Here is a 14,815-nt window from a genome sequence, read left to right on the forward strand (position 1 = left end):
TCTGGTGTAGCTCTCTGATGGTTTTGGTCTTTTTGTAAGAGGTAAGAGTTCCCACTCTGCCACTATCCTTTTCCCCTTCCCTAACTCCCCAAGTCTCTTTTCTTGCTTTCTTTTTTCCTTCCTACTCACCAGTCAATCTACCTTTATCTGCTTCCATCTTTACTTATCCCTACTTTGCCTCCTTGACAAGCCTTTCCCTGTTTGGCACAGCACTGTTGTTTGTGGTCTTCTCTCTTGGGGAATATGATCAGTCTCTGTGAAATTATTAGCTTCAAATGAATAGTGGGTCAAACGACTTCTCTGATAAAGTTCCACAAACTGTGCAGTATGAAGTTATTTCAGTGTGGATTTGCTGGCTGAATATGATGGCTGTGACTTTCTGCATTTCAATTTGAACACATGGGATTCTGATAGTCTATGGTTTCTATTAGTTTCTATTAGTGATATATTAGTGATAAGGGTGAAGATAAGGCAAGCAACACAGAAAACTGGAATTTCTTACTTTTGTCTGGTAGGCTAACCTTCGGGGGTGGGCGGTCTATTAAACTGAAATTATAAATAAATATATAAATGTGTTGCACAAATAACTGTTAAAACTAATCACAATTTAAAATATAGTGTGAACTCAGTTGTAGGCTAATATTTTGGCTTGCAAAAAACCCTTGTGAAGCAGCTTCAAGTTTCAACTTCTTGTTTGAACCTGGACAACATTCAGCTGTGGTTCATCTGGCAGCTGAATAGCTGACCAGACCAAGATTTTGCAGAATCAGCCACTTGAGAAACCTGCTAATTCTTGGTAATTAGGTCACAGAAAAAGCTAAGTGTGAAATAAGTGGTGGCATGAAGCTGTGAGCACAATGCTTTGGGAGGAGAAATACCATCAGCCCCATCATTCCTTGAGAATAGATTGGTGATTTTTTAAAAAAAACCTGGGGAAAAGTTTACACTGGAAAGGGGATTTTTAATTTGTTTTTTACTTCAGAAACACCTTGCTTGAAATGTACAGAGCAAGCTTCTTGTTATTTGTGACATTCTTACAGTGAGAGAACAATGCCATTGCAGAAAAAAGCCTGTACACTATGCAGTGTAAGAGTTATTTTCATTAGGAGAACATGGATTGTTCAGCCAAACGTGTAGAGCTAAACAACAGAAATTGGCTTATTCCATCCTCCTTCCCTATCCATCATGGCTACAGCATTCTAATGGCATGACAAAAGCAATTTGTAAAAATTATTATCTGGAGTCTCCCTAGCTTTTCAGTAAGTGTTTCAAACAATTTTGTCAAATCATGCTGTAGTTTAGTAGCCAGTGATGTGCACAGCTATTTCTTCAAACCAGAAAAACAAGGACAATTTTGGTAGTTTCTAAAGTGAGAAATACAACCTTGATTCAGAGAACCTGAGATGTTTTGTAATTGTATAAATGCCTATCTATATTGGGCATATGGACATTTCCACAAGTAGGTATGATGTTCCCCAATCCTGCAATAAGCAAAGAACTTTCTTTGCATAGTGTGAGGTTGAAAAAAGAGGGGTGTAATGAAATGGCCCAGATCCCTGAATTCTGCAGATAGTTACATCATTATCAGAAATGCTCCCTAGCTTCTGCTATAATCTGTCTCAGGACTTGGCTCTGATCAGCCGCAGAGTCCCCGGGGCTCCCACTGCTTAATGTACATGGTAATTAGGTCACAGAAAAAGCTAAGTGTGGAATAAATGGCGGCATGAAGCTGTGAGAACAATGCTTTGGGAGGAGAAATCGTTTTGCTTTAACACATAATTTGCGTTGACATCTGTGTGCAGACAGTGTAGCAGAATGGAAGATTACACCATCACTTGGTTACTGTATGCTTGGCAGAGAGTTCACAAAACAGGATAGCTTTTGCTTTTCCAAATTAAGCATTTCTGTTATTCCAGAAGGTAGACCTGAGTTCAAAAGTTAACGGTCCCAAAGCCAGACAAGAGCAATATTAAAGTACCTCTTTAGGCAGCAGTTGGTTTTGCAGATTCTCATATCTAGGCACCAGTCTTAGGCCAAACAAATCTTAACATCTGGGGAACATGCATGTTTTTGCAAATGCTAATACAATGGATTTCATTCTAACATCCAAAAGTAGAATGGAGTTTTATTGACAATCAAATGAGGCAAGAGAGCAGATTTCTGCAGCTAAATTCCCACTTTCTTTTAAAGATAAAAGTGGTTGTGGGCGGAGGGATTTAATACCATGTCAGTCAATTGCATCTATATCCTGATTTATGTGAAATCACATGGCATTCCAAGGTGGTCTGCTGCACCCTCTTCCCTTCTCCCAGCTTATCTTACCCCCTCATTCATTTTTATACATAACTAGAAATCTGAGAACAAGCCACACTATTTGGTCATCTGCCAGTGCATGATGGTTTCCTACAAGATATTTTTCTCATTTTCCTCTCCCCTGCAAAGAATTACTGTAAGTGCTCCTGACCCATTGTTGAATTTATTAATAAAGTCCAATAGGCAGAAAGGAAAGTCAGAGCAGCCCACAAAGCAAACAGGGAGGTAGAGAAACATAACAAGGAAGACTGTGGTAACTAACAGTTTCTCAAAAGACAACTCTGTATTCATTAGGGTGCTTAGAGCAGCTTCACAGAAAACCCTTTTCTATTCATTTTGGAAAGCTCTCTCTCCTTTGAAATACAGCAGATTTTACACAAGGCACACTCATGATAATTCCAATTTAATAAATGAGAACAGGTAGTTTCAATAGATATTTTTGGAAGGGTCCTACAAAGCAGATCTTTCCTGCATTCCCATAGCAGCTTTCTGTGGTTGCTTCCAGATGCCAATGCTTCCCTATTGTGCAGTATTTCATTTATTGTCACTTTTCTCACCAAGACTGAAGGTGGAATTATACTGTGTAAACCAATACAATAAAAAGAATGGAATACAACATCCAATAGACAATGCAATAGGATTTGGATTGCTGAAATTTGAAACAAGAATAAGCGCTAACATTTGCAGCAGCAACTGAGCATCCACATGAGGACAGCTCTCTGTGCTTTCCTTAGTTGTCCCCTCTCTCTCTCTCTCTCTCTCTCTCTCTCTCTCTCACACACACTCACACACTCACACACACACACACACACACACACAGAGTATGCTGCTGGCAGGCAGGGCGTGGTTGGGTCCAGCCTTGCAGGGCAACGCAGGCAGCAAACACAAGAGTGGCCAGGTCACAGTCCAATGAGTCAAGGCAGGCAGCAGGCAAGGCGTAGTCAGGTCACAATCCAATAGGTCAAGGCAGGTGGCAGGCAAGTCAAAGTCAGGTCACAGTCCAATAGGTCAGGGCAGGCGTGGGCAGACAGCCCCCAAGTCCAGAGCACAGGAATCCAAGCAGGCAGGCAGACTGGGAGCTACAGCAAGCACGAGAAGATCCAGCAGGTAGTGCACTTATTGCACCCAGGCAGAGCTAAGCCCAAGGCAAGGTTTATATAGGAAGCTCTGGTTACTAAGGCTGAGATCCTGCAAGAGCTCAGTCCTCCTTAGATGCAGATGCCTCCATCTCACAGAGTCTTCTGTCATACCGGCAAAGAAACAAGCACTCTTCCTTTGGCTCTGTAGCTGCTACTGCTTTCTCTGCTTCCTTTGCACAGCTGGTTCATCACAGGGCGTGGTGGAGGACTGTGCAAGTTCTCTCAGCTGCGTGGTATCAGATGAGGAAGGGTTGGTAGCTGACTCTGCTGCCTGAATTTCCTCAGGAGCAGCCTGCTCTGGCTGAACAGAAGCCACCTAGCACAAAATGTTACAATGATGTAGGGGGAAATGTGAGGTAATCTTGCCTCACTCGTCTGTCAATTGAGCCTCGGTTGCCAGCAGAAGCAGGAGAGAAGACTGATTTGGCCCATGTCCCTTCTTCAGTACAGCACCCCAGCAGAGGCATACCAGGGATAAATGGCGCCAGGAGACAAATTGTCTCCAGAATGCCCCACCCCCAGGCTCTGCCCCACCACCACCCCAGCTTCGCCCCCTGATGCCCCCAGGCTCCACCCCCCACTGCCCTCAACCCCACCCATGTCACCATGGACATGGGCAAGGTCTAGGGTGCCCACCTTCCCCCCACCCAGACTCCCCCTGCCGGCTGGTCTCCCAGCGGCAGCCTGCAATCTCTTCTGACCTCCCCTCTGGGCAGGCCAGAAAACACTGCAGTCCTGGCCTCGGAGACCTGCTTTTATAAGGACTGGGGGGGGGCCTTGGGGGAGCAGGAAGGGGTGGGACTTCCTGCTCCCCAAGCCCCACCCTCAGCCTCAGTGCTTATAAAAGCAGGTCTCCGAGGCCAGGACTGCAGTCTCTTCTGGCCTGCCAGGAGGGGAGGTCAGAAGAGACTGCAGGCTGCCAGCTGGGAGACCAGCTGGCAGGGGGGGAAGGAAGGGGGGGAGTCCAAGGTGGGGTAGAGAGCGCTTGGTGGCAGCAAGAAGTCCTGCTGCCTTGTAGGCTTTGCGTGCCTCGACTGACACGGACAGGTCGAGGCACGTGAAAACAACGAGGCAGCAGGACTTCCTGGTCAGTGGGGGGCCGATTTTGCACCACCACGTGACCAGACGAGTGGCGCCGGGGGACAAGGGGTACCCCTTATCCCTAGGTAGATATGCCACTGCACCCCAGTGGCTAGAAGCTTTTACACCATGGTCCTGATCCCTGTCAATCTTTTGTAAGTGTCACAGAGGGAGGCTGAGGATCTGCTTCAACAAGTATTGGATATAACTGTCTATATCTGTCAGTGGAAGGGAACAAATGACTAAATCAAATGTGAAACTTGGAAATCTCTTTTTAAATTAAGGTTCTCCAACTGCACATAAAAAGAGAGGGGTCAGTCAAGTTTTAAGAACAAAATAATAACCTGTAATTAAGGGCAGAATCAGCTAAAGACAAAGGTCACTTGCATGTGATTTTTAATTTTAGTAAACTATGTTATTAAGTTTGCACACAACATCTATGATTTTTTAAAATTAGGATCATTTATTATTATTGCACCAAACTAAATATTCTGTAATAGGAACTGGAGATTATATAAAGTTAGTAAGAGGAGTGCTGATTATATAGTTCTAATGATCTTTTGTTTATTAGATGTAATACTTGCTATTGTAAAGGTTGCCTGAAACATATTATAGAAAAAGCCCAATTCACAGTCTAGTTAAGTATTTGGAAATATGCCAGCTTATTCCCAAAGAAGACGATGAAACCGACTGATTTAAATATAAGCAAACATCCATGCAAACGAATCCTTTGGACAACTACTTTGCTGGTAAAAATCAACCCATGCAGTGCAGAAGAATCACTTAACAAAAATAAATATGTTTGTTTGTATAGGTACATAGCAATTTCTTGTTCACATTTCATTATTAACAGGCAAATATTTCATCATACCTGACAGCTAATGTTTCCCTGTGTACACCTCTGCTCTTAAATGCAGAATATTGTATCGCTGAAAGCAAGACATTCAGTTTTACTGTCAAGACACTGCTTTCCCATATCTCTATAAATGTTCATTCTTCAATTATATAACCACATATTACTAAGACCACACTTAAGGCCCCATGATTTGCATCTGACATTGTTAAGAAGAAAAAAGCTGAAATAGATGACTCTCAAACATGTTGCAAATATTATCAAATAGCATAACAATTATTTTTCAAGTGCCTTTACTCACCCCATTCCATGAATAGGAACTGCCTTGCAGAGTCAGATGGACATTCTTGTGTGTGTGTGTGTGTGTGTGTGTATGTGTGTGTGTGTGCTCGATATCAAGTCATAACTGACATATAGTGACCCCGTAGGGTTTTCAAAGAAAGAGACATTTAGAGGTGGTTTGCCATTGCCTGCCTCCATGTCACAACTCAAGTGCTCCTCAGAGGTTGTCCATCCAAATACTAACCAGGGCCAACCCTGCTTGATTTCTGAGATCAGGCGTGGGCAGACAGGGGCTATTGCTTTAGCACAGCCATATATTTCCAGAAGTGCTAGATTAGGAGTTACTGGCTCACAAGCTATAGATAGTTTGTACCTGCATCTGACAACTATATGCATAACAGTAGACTCAGGTGGCTTCATTTTGAACTACATTAAGAGCAGTGTTTGATACAACTGATTCATTTTTACAGCCAACTCCTAATTTACATGATAGCATCTTATGACAAAAAACCCTATGAGTTTATTGGATGTTACATGAGGAAAATGTCTTGTTCTTTAGATGTAGTCTGCCATACATTTGACAAAATGACATTTGCCACAATAAATTTTCTTGTTTTAAGGGTGTTGCACAATTCTTTGTTATTGGAAACTATTTATTTATTTTTATTTTTATTTATTTGTTCCACTTTTATACCGCCCTCCCCCTTGTCTCATTATGCAAATTCAAGTATAGCAAGACAAATATAGTTATGCATTCCCCATAGTATGCCAATTAACTCATTATTGGCTTTACCATCAGTCACGTTGCCTCTAAAACTACATCCTGATCTACTTAGATTTTTTGCAGGAAGATGCTACAAACTTCTGGCCATTACACTGTATTTTCTGTAAGTCCCTAATATTCCTCTTCAGTTTGAAAAGCAATTTGTTGAAAGTGTAAAAAATAAAATTGCAGCACACAGTATTCAAAACATGGGAACACAACAGAATATATATTACAGCACTGTGAATACCTTTTCTTCTCAATAGAAAGTCAATAACTTTCCAAATAGCTAAGTGTACCATGTCTAGTAGCAGACATCCTTCTTAAAGCATTTAGAAAAGCTGGTGAAACAATCCTGTTTACAGATGTCATGCTGATAATCCCTCAGCAAGTTAAGAGCCAACCCTTACAACTAAATTGCCAGGCAAACTGACCATCAAACTGAAAGAGGGTTCAAGGCCTTCACATGTGCTCCTCCTCAGTCGATCCCCATCACTGCTGCATCCTCTCTTCTGACTGAGTTAATAAAACAACCCACTGCAGAGTGCTGGGGGCAGGAGAACGCTGAACCTCTTTTGCCTCAATAATCTGGCTGTAGGGTACTTTGTTCATTTTCCTCAGCTGGAGATGGCAGCATTAGCCAGTGAGTGGAAGGGAAGAGGCAAGAATGCTGAATTTCTCCCAGAGTTTGAACTGCTGCTATTCTCAACAGGCAGCTCATTGACAAAGCTGTGCTCACTGCTGAGGCTGCAGGTTATCCTTTGATCCCTCTTTTTATATAATCCGCCTTCAATCTGTTTAACAGTACTATAATATGCCTGGGAAAACAGTTAGGCTGACAGAACTGTAATATTCTGGATCTGTTAAAACTTACCGCCACATGAGATATGGTCTAATCCAGGCTGAACACTGTGATAAATTATATTTTTTTGCCCAATAGTACAGGATATCTGTTGTATAAATTTTAACTAGTTTTGCTTTCATGGAGGGCATGGCAAACCATCCTGAAAATGAAGTCTATTTAGTAAACATCGTGATGTGATGTCACCCCATGGGTCAGTAAGGTCACCTTTACCTTTTTAACACAAATTTTCCTTTTTTTTCCTTCTCCTTTTGTCTCACATTCCTTGGGTTGTGAAACATGAGCAGGAACTGCATGTTTTATTCCTATATAGCACCAAGTGTATTTTAGATGATTTTGTACATAATACATAATCAATAACACTTCAGCAGAGAAAGCATTCAGTTCTTTAATACTTCTTGGGTAAATATTACATGACCCTGGTGACTTATTTTAAATTTGAAAGTTGGCTGCAAAACTTCATATTTTTTCTCATCAGGAGCACTATCAGAAAACACTACACTGCCTTTGTCTTGCTCTGATTCGAGAGCATTTGTATGAGTATTAATTTTAAAATCTTCAGCACATCATACTCTACATTTGCTGGTAACTTTTCAATTTCTAAACAATTGTTTTATTGTATTGTCAAAGGCTTTCACGGCTGGATTCAACTGGTTGTGGTGGGTTTTCCGGGCGGTGTGGCCATGGTCTGGTGGATCTTGTTCCTAACGTTTCGCCTGCATCTGTGGCTGGCATCTTCAGAGGTGTATCACCCAAAACATTCCCTTCACTCTGGACACAGTGTGTAACAGACTTCCCTCTGTGATACACCTCTGAAGATGCCAGCCACGGATGCAAGCTAAACGTTAGGAACAAGATCCACCAGACCACGGCCACACAGCCTGGAAAACCCACCACAACTGAAGTCATCACGGGCGACGCAAGGAATAGGAGAGACGCAGCGATATCATCCGGTGGAGAGAAGCCAGTAGCGGGCTGATCTGGCTAATCTCCCGTGCTCTGGTCCCTGGCACCTTTTATTAGGGTTTTCGGGAGGCAGGTTGGGAGGTGGGAGAGCGGGAGAATATTGCGCAATACATGAATCATAGGGGCTGCGTACGTGCGGGAGGAAACGCTCCTGTCTGGGCCTAATCCATACCTGGGGGTATGCACCTTTTGTCCCTTTGTCCAGGACACCTGGTGACCCATGAGTCATGGGGTCTTGTGATCAGTGAGTCTGCTTGCCCAGAGGGTAACAGATGGCGCAGGCATTCCCGTGCTCTTTCTGAGACCCTATGAGGTTCGCCGGCTCACCCCAACATACAACCAATTGTTTTATTGGTAATGGCTCTTTCAGTATTGAAGTAAGTGATGTTGGTATACCAATATTTTTAATTTGTTGAAATAAATTATCTGGGTTTGACTGATAGAATGATGTTACATGTGGTACTCATGCTTCCACAGTGTTTGGTATTGGTGTACTCCATATTAAGGTTAAAATTGTGTTTTGCGCTACTTAATATAGAACCAGAAAGCATATTCTTGCAAGGATGTAATCTCACAGGGTTATTCAGGAGAAGAGACTAGAATGCTATTCCTGGATTTATCATGTGATTCCTGTGAGGCCTTTCATTAACACAGTCAGCTACTCTGTGCATCAGGGTTATCACAAGTGATATGGGAATTAGCAATAATAATTAAATCCCCAATTGATGGATGTTTGAGAAAACCTAAGGGACTGTGCTGATGAACAATATGGAAAAGCTTACAGTAAAATGTGAAAAGGAACACTTAGCAAATTCTAGAAGTGCAACACTGTATAATCACGTAACATCTGATTACTTTAATGCCCAAAATGAAACCACAATTTTATTAATACTTCTTTTCTCATGAAGGGGAATAGCCTCCTTACCGTCTGAGTGCATTTGCCAGTTCTGTAGTCAGATCGCTTTCACTGTACGGTTTCAGCTCGGCTAATGTTAATGATGCTGTAGTGGTCTCTGTACATTCCTAAAAAACAAAGCCAGATAATCAGGGGCCATTGAGTAGGCTCAAATGTTTTTGTAATGCCGTCTCACTGGCCATTTCTTATTCACTCCCCTCTCCTGTCCTCCACTTATAATACCATTCACAGAGCATTCCCCCATACACAGGCTTATTCTCACATGCCACTGACTGCCCATCACACATGTTTACACTTTCCAATCAACCCATTCACAACTCTTGGCATTTTATCCTCCTGGCTGGCTCACTCATCACTGCACCCTGCAATGTCATTCTCCCCATCTGTTCTTCCTCTGTTACTGTTGATGGCAGAGCAAGGGAAAATAACAGTGGAGGAAGTGTCTGCAATAGGCCCTTCTCTCAACAAGATGAGTTTTGAAGGCAGCAGCACCCTGGAAGATGAAGTCAGGAGAAGCAAAGGAGAAAAGAGCCATTTTGAAGGACATTCCCCCCCACCCCCACCCCCCAGTCCAAACTTGGTTGCAGAAGCAGAGAAGATATGGAGGATGAGATTGCAAGAGCACAGGAAGAGAAACATTGGCACAGGAGGGAGGCTAGCTGAAATTGGCACGCCACCCCAATTCCCATGCACACTAGACTCAAGAGCCCACCAGCCATCCCAAGCCCTCTGATATTCTGATATCAGTGGCTGAAGCTGGTGGGGGAAGAGAAACAGGCAAACCTAGGAGGTTTCTCTTCAACTGTGCAGGATTACCCATGGGCTCGGAGAACATTCTGTTCAAAATGGCCTTTCGAAATATATAACATCAAGGACATCAGTGTTTCAGATTCAGACACAGATTGCCATGTGCGGTCTCCTTTCAGCATTACACAGAGACATATGTACAAAATATGGTACATGCCCATTTTTAGCCTCCTACTTCTGATTACAGCTTAGACTGTCCAGCTACCAGTAATTCTTTATTATGTTGCCAAATCCTTCCCCAGCAGGAGCAGTCTAAGTGATGCTGTGAAGAGCACCCTCTGTCAGGTTTTGCCTCCATGTCTCAGAGCTGTTATAGATACAATCAGACTTCTTAGATATTATTTAACTTATGATGACAAACTGGTAAATGAAAATTCACATTTGCTTGGCAAGTCCCTATAAGATTGTTTCACATTTCAGAGAGCTGTCAACAAAACAGTAGTTTCCACTGCCTGGCTCTCTTTCTGCAATGCCTGCAGGATGGAAGTTTAGATGGTGCTTCTGCATACCTTCAATAGCAAGTGGATGACTCTGTGCCATGGGATCTCCCAAGGCTACTTCTTGCAGGCACCCCTGGAGTGTCTTAATAACTCTTACAGGAGTGCAGATTCAGGATTAATTTTCTCACTATTAGGAGTGATTACTGAAGCACTATCCTTTCCCACCTGTAAGTACACTGAAAGGAATCTCAGCAACATAAAGATTACGGGAGTTATGGGCAGATGACATCTTCTGTTCTGTCAGCATTCCACACAGCAGAATCAGGATGAAATTCAGATAATGGTAACCTCCAAGCCAACACTATAAATATCCTGATATCTCTGTCAAAGTAACTGTTTCAAGAATTCTTACTGGATCTAGCCAGGAGTCTATCTAACCTAGCATTCGATATTAGGCAGTGCCCAGGCTTAAATTTCTGGAAGCTTATTAACAGGAAGAAAGACAATAGCCTTCTCCCTGTTACAAGTCCTAGACTCTGGTATTCTGCCTCTGAACATGGGGGCTTCAAAAATACTATTAGAGGTTCTTAGAGACCTTACTTGCCTTATCTTTGCTGCTGCTGCTGGCCAAGCTGAGCGACCTCATCCTCTGTTCCTTTTGCTCTTCCACTTCTGATTTCAGGTGCTCAATGTGGACTAGGTAGGCCTGCTCTTGAGCTTCTCGACTGCTCAGCTTCAGCTCTAGAGCTTTCTTCTCTTTTTCTAGCAAGTACAGCTGCGCCTTCAGCTCTGCCATTTCCTCCTGGTCAGGAGGCACAGAAGACCAAGCAAGTCTGTTATTTCACAGAATTCTGCCATTAGGACACAAGGTTCGCACAGTGGGCGATAATGCTAGCTCCTACATTTCTCATAGCCAAGCATTACGTACATTGCATTTTATACTGTCCGTCCTCAATCCTCTTGCTCCTAAGGCACCGTTCCGTGTCTTCTGGGTCAGTTTTTTGTTGTGGTGGTTTTAAAAAATTAAACACTTTTTAGGTAACAGAAACACTGCAGCTACACTGTAAAAGCAGAAGCCAAAAGCAATATTAACTTCTAAATCACTAAATAAAATACCTTCATTGACATGAGTTCCTGCATGAGTACCGCGTTTTCTAGATCCAGCCTTTGGCTGTCTCCGCGAGGCTTGACATCATAACTAAGGGGATCAATATGGATGCTCTCCAGTTCCAACATGGTCAACTTCACAGCGGACCGGTCATTCTTCAACTGCTGAATGTAGTCCTTTAGTCTTTGTTCATCCTCCTTTGTGAACTCCGTATCACAACTACTTGCTGTTGAGCTGGTAGTACTTTGAAGAAAAATGGGGGTGGGAGAGTAGGATTTATTTTAAGTGTTTTAAAACCACCTTTTGCAGAAGCTCAAAAAAGTTAGACCACAATAGAAAAGAACAACAGAAGCAATACAAAACATCAATGAGTCAACAAGTCAAGCAGTGCAAAACAGCCATAAGAGAACCTTAACTCAATCCCATGCCCTATTGAAAGATGCCAGTTAAGCATCCTTTCTGGAACCACACAAGAGCTGCAGCTATTCGATCATCCATCTGTAGGAAGAGTTCAAAGTTTTGGAGTCATTGTGGTAAAAATTTGTGATGCTGACCTCTCCTGCCTCAACAGGCAGGATTCTGACCTTAAGTTAGAGAACAATATGCTCCAGTACTGTTCATGATCATGTTTTGTGTGAAAAAATATTTTAAACCAAACCAAACCCGGCAGGCTCTTCTGCCTTAAAAATAAATGGAAGAAACAGGCAGCAAGAATTGCAAGGTCAGAGAACAAAGCCTGATTATAGGCTTCAGCCCTCATCCTAGTCCTGTTTAGAAGTCTAGTTTTCAATATGACTCCCACAATCTTCATACAAGATAAAGGAAATTCATTGCCCTTTGTATGCAACTATTTCTTTTCAAAGCATTAAATTTTAAGTCAGAAAAAAGACAATTTGGGGTGTGTGTGTGTGTGTGTGTGTGTGTGTGTGTGTGTGTGTGTATGTGAAAGACAGCGTTGTCTCTAGATTAGGAGCAGACTTCATTTCTTTCTGTCTGTATTCTGGTCTTCCAAAAAGAAAAGATTTGTAGAGGTTAATTGCAATGCTGTTACCCATTCCTTAACATTCCACTCTTGAACATAATTACAACAACACTAAAAAGAAAAAAGAAACAAGTCTGCATTTTTTGTACAGCCTCACACAGAGACAGAGCTGCCTGCTGTCTCCTGAGGACCAGTAATCAGCTGCTGGGTGAGGGTTAAGTCATCCATTAGCTGTGCCTGTCTGGAATGCTGGATGATCTCAGTTATCAGCAGGGGAATAAATCACTTTTTGCAGCAGCCTGCAATATTTTTCAATCTTTTCTTTTGACAAAGGGAGGAACCCCTTCCCCTGCGTTCATCCTGTCCATGCTTTCTGTAATCATGTTTAACAATGCATACTCTTTAGGCAAAAGAGAAGTAAGCAAGCAATGGGATCTCCTCTTCCTTTCCAACTGTTAAGATCAAAACTATCTTGCATTTTTAAAAAAGCGCATCAGATAACTGCCTGTTGATCTTGTACAGACTTCCAACAACAGAACTGTCCAAGGGGGAATGTATAGAACTGGCCAGGATACACGGGCTTCCTGAGCTACTGAGTATTCATCAAGTATCATATTACAAGGTTTTAAACTGAAGCTTTCTGTTAACTTCAAATGGTTCCTTCTCTCCTAGGGATAACAGGTGCCATGTGAAGAAGCAGAAAACAAATAATTTTACTGTTTTCCTTATCTTTAAATCCTATCCACACTAAAATCCTAGCATAGCTAGACTATCTTCCATTAATAAACAGCAGTAACTAAAGTATTCATTATTCTTTTCCCTTCAAAGGGATCTCAGCTCTCAATAAAGAAAAATTAATTGTGTCTAACCATGTGGGAAAAAAGGTGTGAAAAAAATACAATTAGAACAGAATATTTTTTTAATCCTCCAAAACACACTAGATGATTCATCCTCTAGCCTACTTCAATTGATTGTATACAGCACATAAACCAAAATTTGGATAAACATGTCAGTGTTGAACACAAGTTTCTTTGAAAAGGAAATAAGGAACAAAGCTCTCTTTGCTGAAAAAACAGCTTTCAAAAGCATGTCATATACATGTTCATTTTGGTTTATAATTTTGCTTTATTAATACTTACAATGCCTTTCTCTCAAACGAGAACTCAAAGCAGATTACATGGTTCTCCTCTCCTCCATTATATCCTCAGAATAACTCTGTGAGATAGGTTAGGCAGAGAGAATGTGACTGGCCCAAGGTCACCCTGCAAGCTTCCATAGCATGAATGGGGATTTTAACCCAGGTCTCCCAGATATTTGTCAAACACTCTTAACTATTACACTATTACCCCTTCATCAGGCTCTCAGATTAGCACATAAATACATAGCTAGCATCCCTTTACCGATCGTCCGAAAGAGCTATGCATGCTTTTAATTTGATTTCTTCATTTGGCCTGTATGAAAGTTTGGAATAACACATAGGAATGTATACTGCTACCCGTGGTGTATGCTGCTACTGGTGAGCCTCCGTGGAGGAGACGTTCTCCTTTTATCCTGTTTGGCGGTCTGCAAGTGGAGCCGGCGAGCGAACAGGCAAGCGGCTCCAGACCTCGTCCCCTTCGACACCTTCCCCGGTGCTGGTGGCTGCGCCGGCAGTCAAATGAGCTTCCAGCAGGGGGGTCAGTGGCAGTGGTGGCAACCAGCTAGAAGCCCCGGAATGGTGGCAGCTGAGACAGGACCGGATCTGACGTGGGCCTTCGAATGGCCCGCAGATGAAGACAGACACCTGACAAGGGAGTGGGTGGCAGAGACCTTCTGGCAACATTTGGTAAGGACATCCGGGGTGGGGGTGGTTGGACCGGCCTTAGAACCGGGAGAAGCTTCCGAGCAGCTGCAGCTTACAGATGATGATGACAGACTGTGATTTAAAACTCTTCTGGTGATTGTTGTGACTTGTGATTTCCAGTGTGTGACGAGGGTCGGTGGCAGAGACCCGGCGTGGCAGCAGCTACTTTGCTCACCCTCTTCACAGTGGCGGGGTCCAGTGGCAGAGGTCCCCATCCAATATCCAACAGAGAGCCTTTTAGTTAGATATCCATAACATCCTGTACTATCTTCACTGGCTGCTGATCAAGTTCTAAATCATGTTCAAATTTCTGGTTTTAACCTTTAAGGCCGTGAGCGGTCTCAGACCTGCATACCTGAGGGACTGCGTCTCCCCATATTACCCCGCCAGGTCCCTCTGCTCATTGGAGGAGTACCTCTTACAGGACCCCAGCCCTAAAAGCATCTGGCTGGCCTCTATAG

General features: G+C 42.8%; 1 protein-coding gene across 2 annotated transcripts in view; it reads right to left on the bottom strand.

Annotated features, from left to right (window-relative positions):
- Window positions 1-14,815, bottom strand: part of MCC (MCC regulator of WNT signaling pathway) — a 240,601-nt gene that overhangs the window by 15,619 nt on the left and 210,167 nt on the right. For both annotated transcript variants that reach the window (XM_048503353.1, XM_048503355.1), the window contains 3 exons: window positions 11,538-11,772; window positions 11,026-11,223; window positions 9,184-9,281 (listed from right to left, as the gene is read on the bottom strand). In XM_048503353.1, the coding sequence (XP_048359310.1) occupies window positions 9,184-9,281; window positions 11,026-11,223; window positions 11,538-11,772 (531 nt within the window). The remainder of the gene's footprint in view (window positions 1-9,183; window positions 9,282-11,025; window positions 11,224-11,537; window positions 11,773-14,815) is intronic.

Source organism: Sphaerodactylus townsendi, linkage group LG07 (genome assembly GCF_021028975.2).
Source record: "Sphaerodactylus townsendi isolate TG3544 linkage group LG07, MPM_Stown_v2.3, whole genome shotgun sequence".
NCBI classification, from domain to species: domain Eukaryota; kingdom Metazoa; phylum Chordata; class Lepidosauria; order Squamata; family Sphaerodactylidae; genus Sphaerodactylus; species Sphaerodactylus townsendi.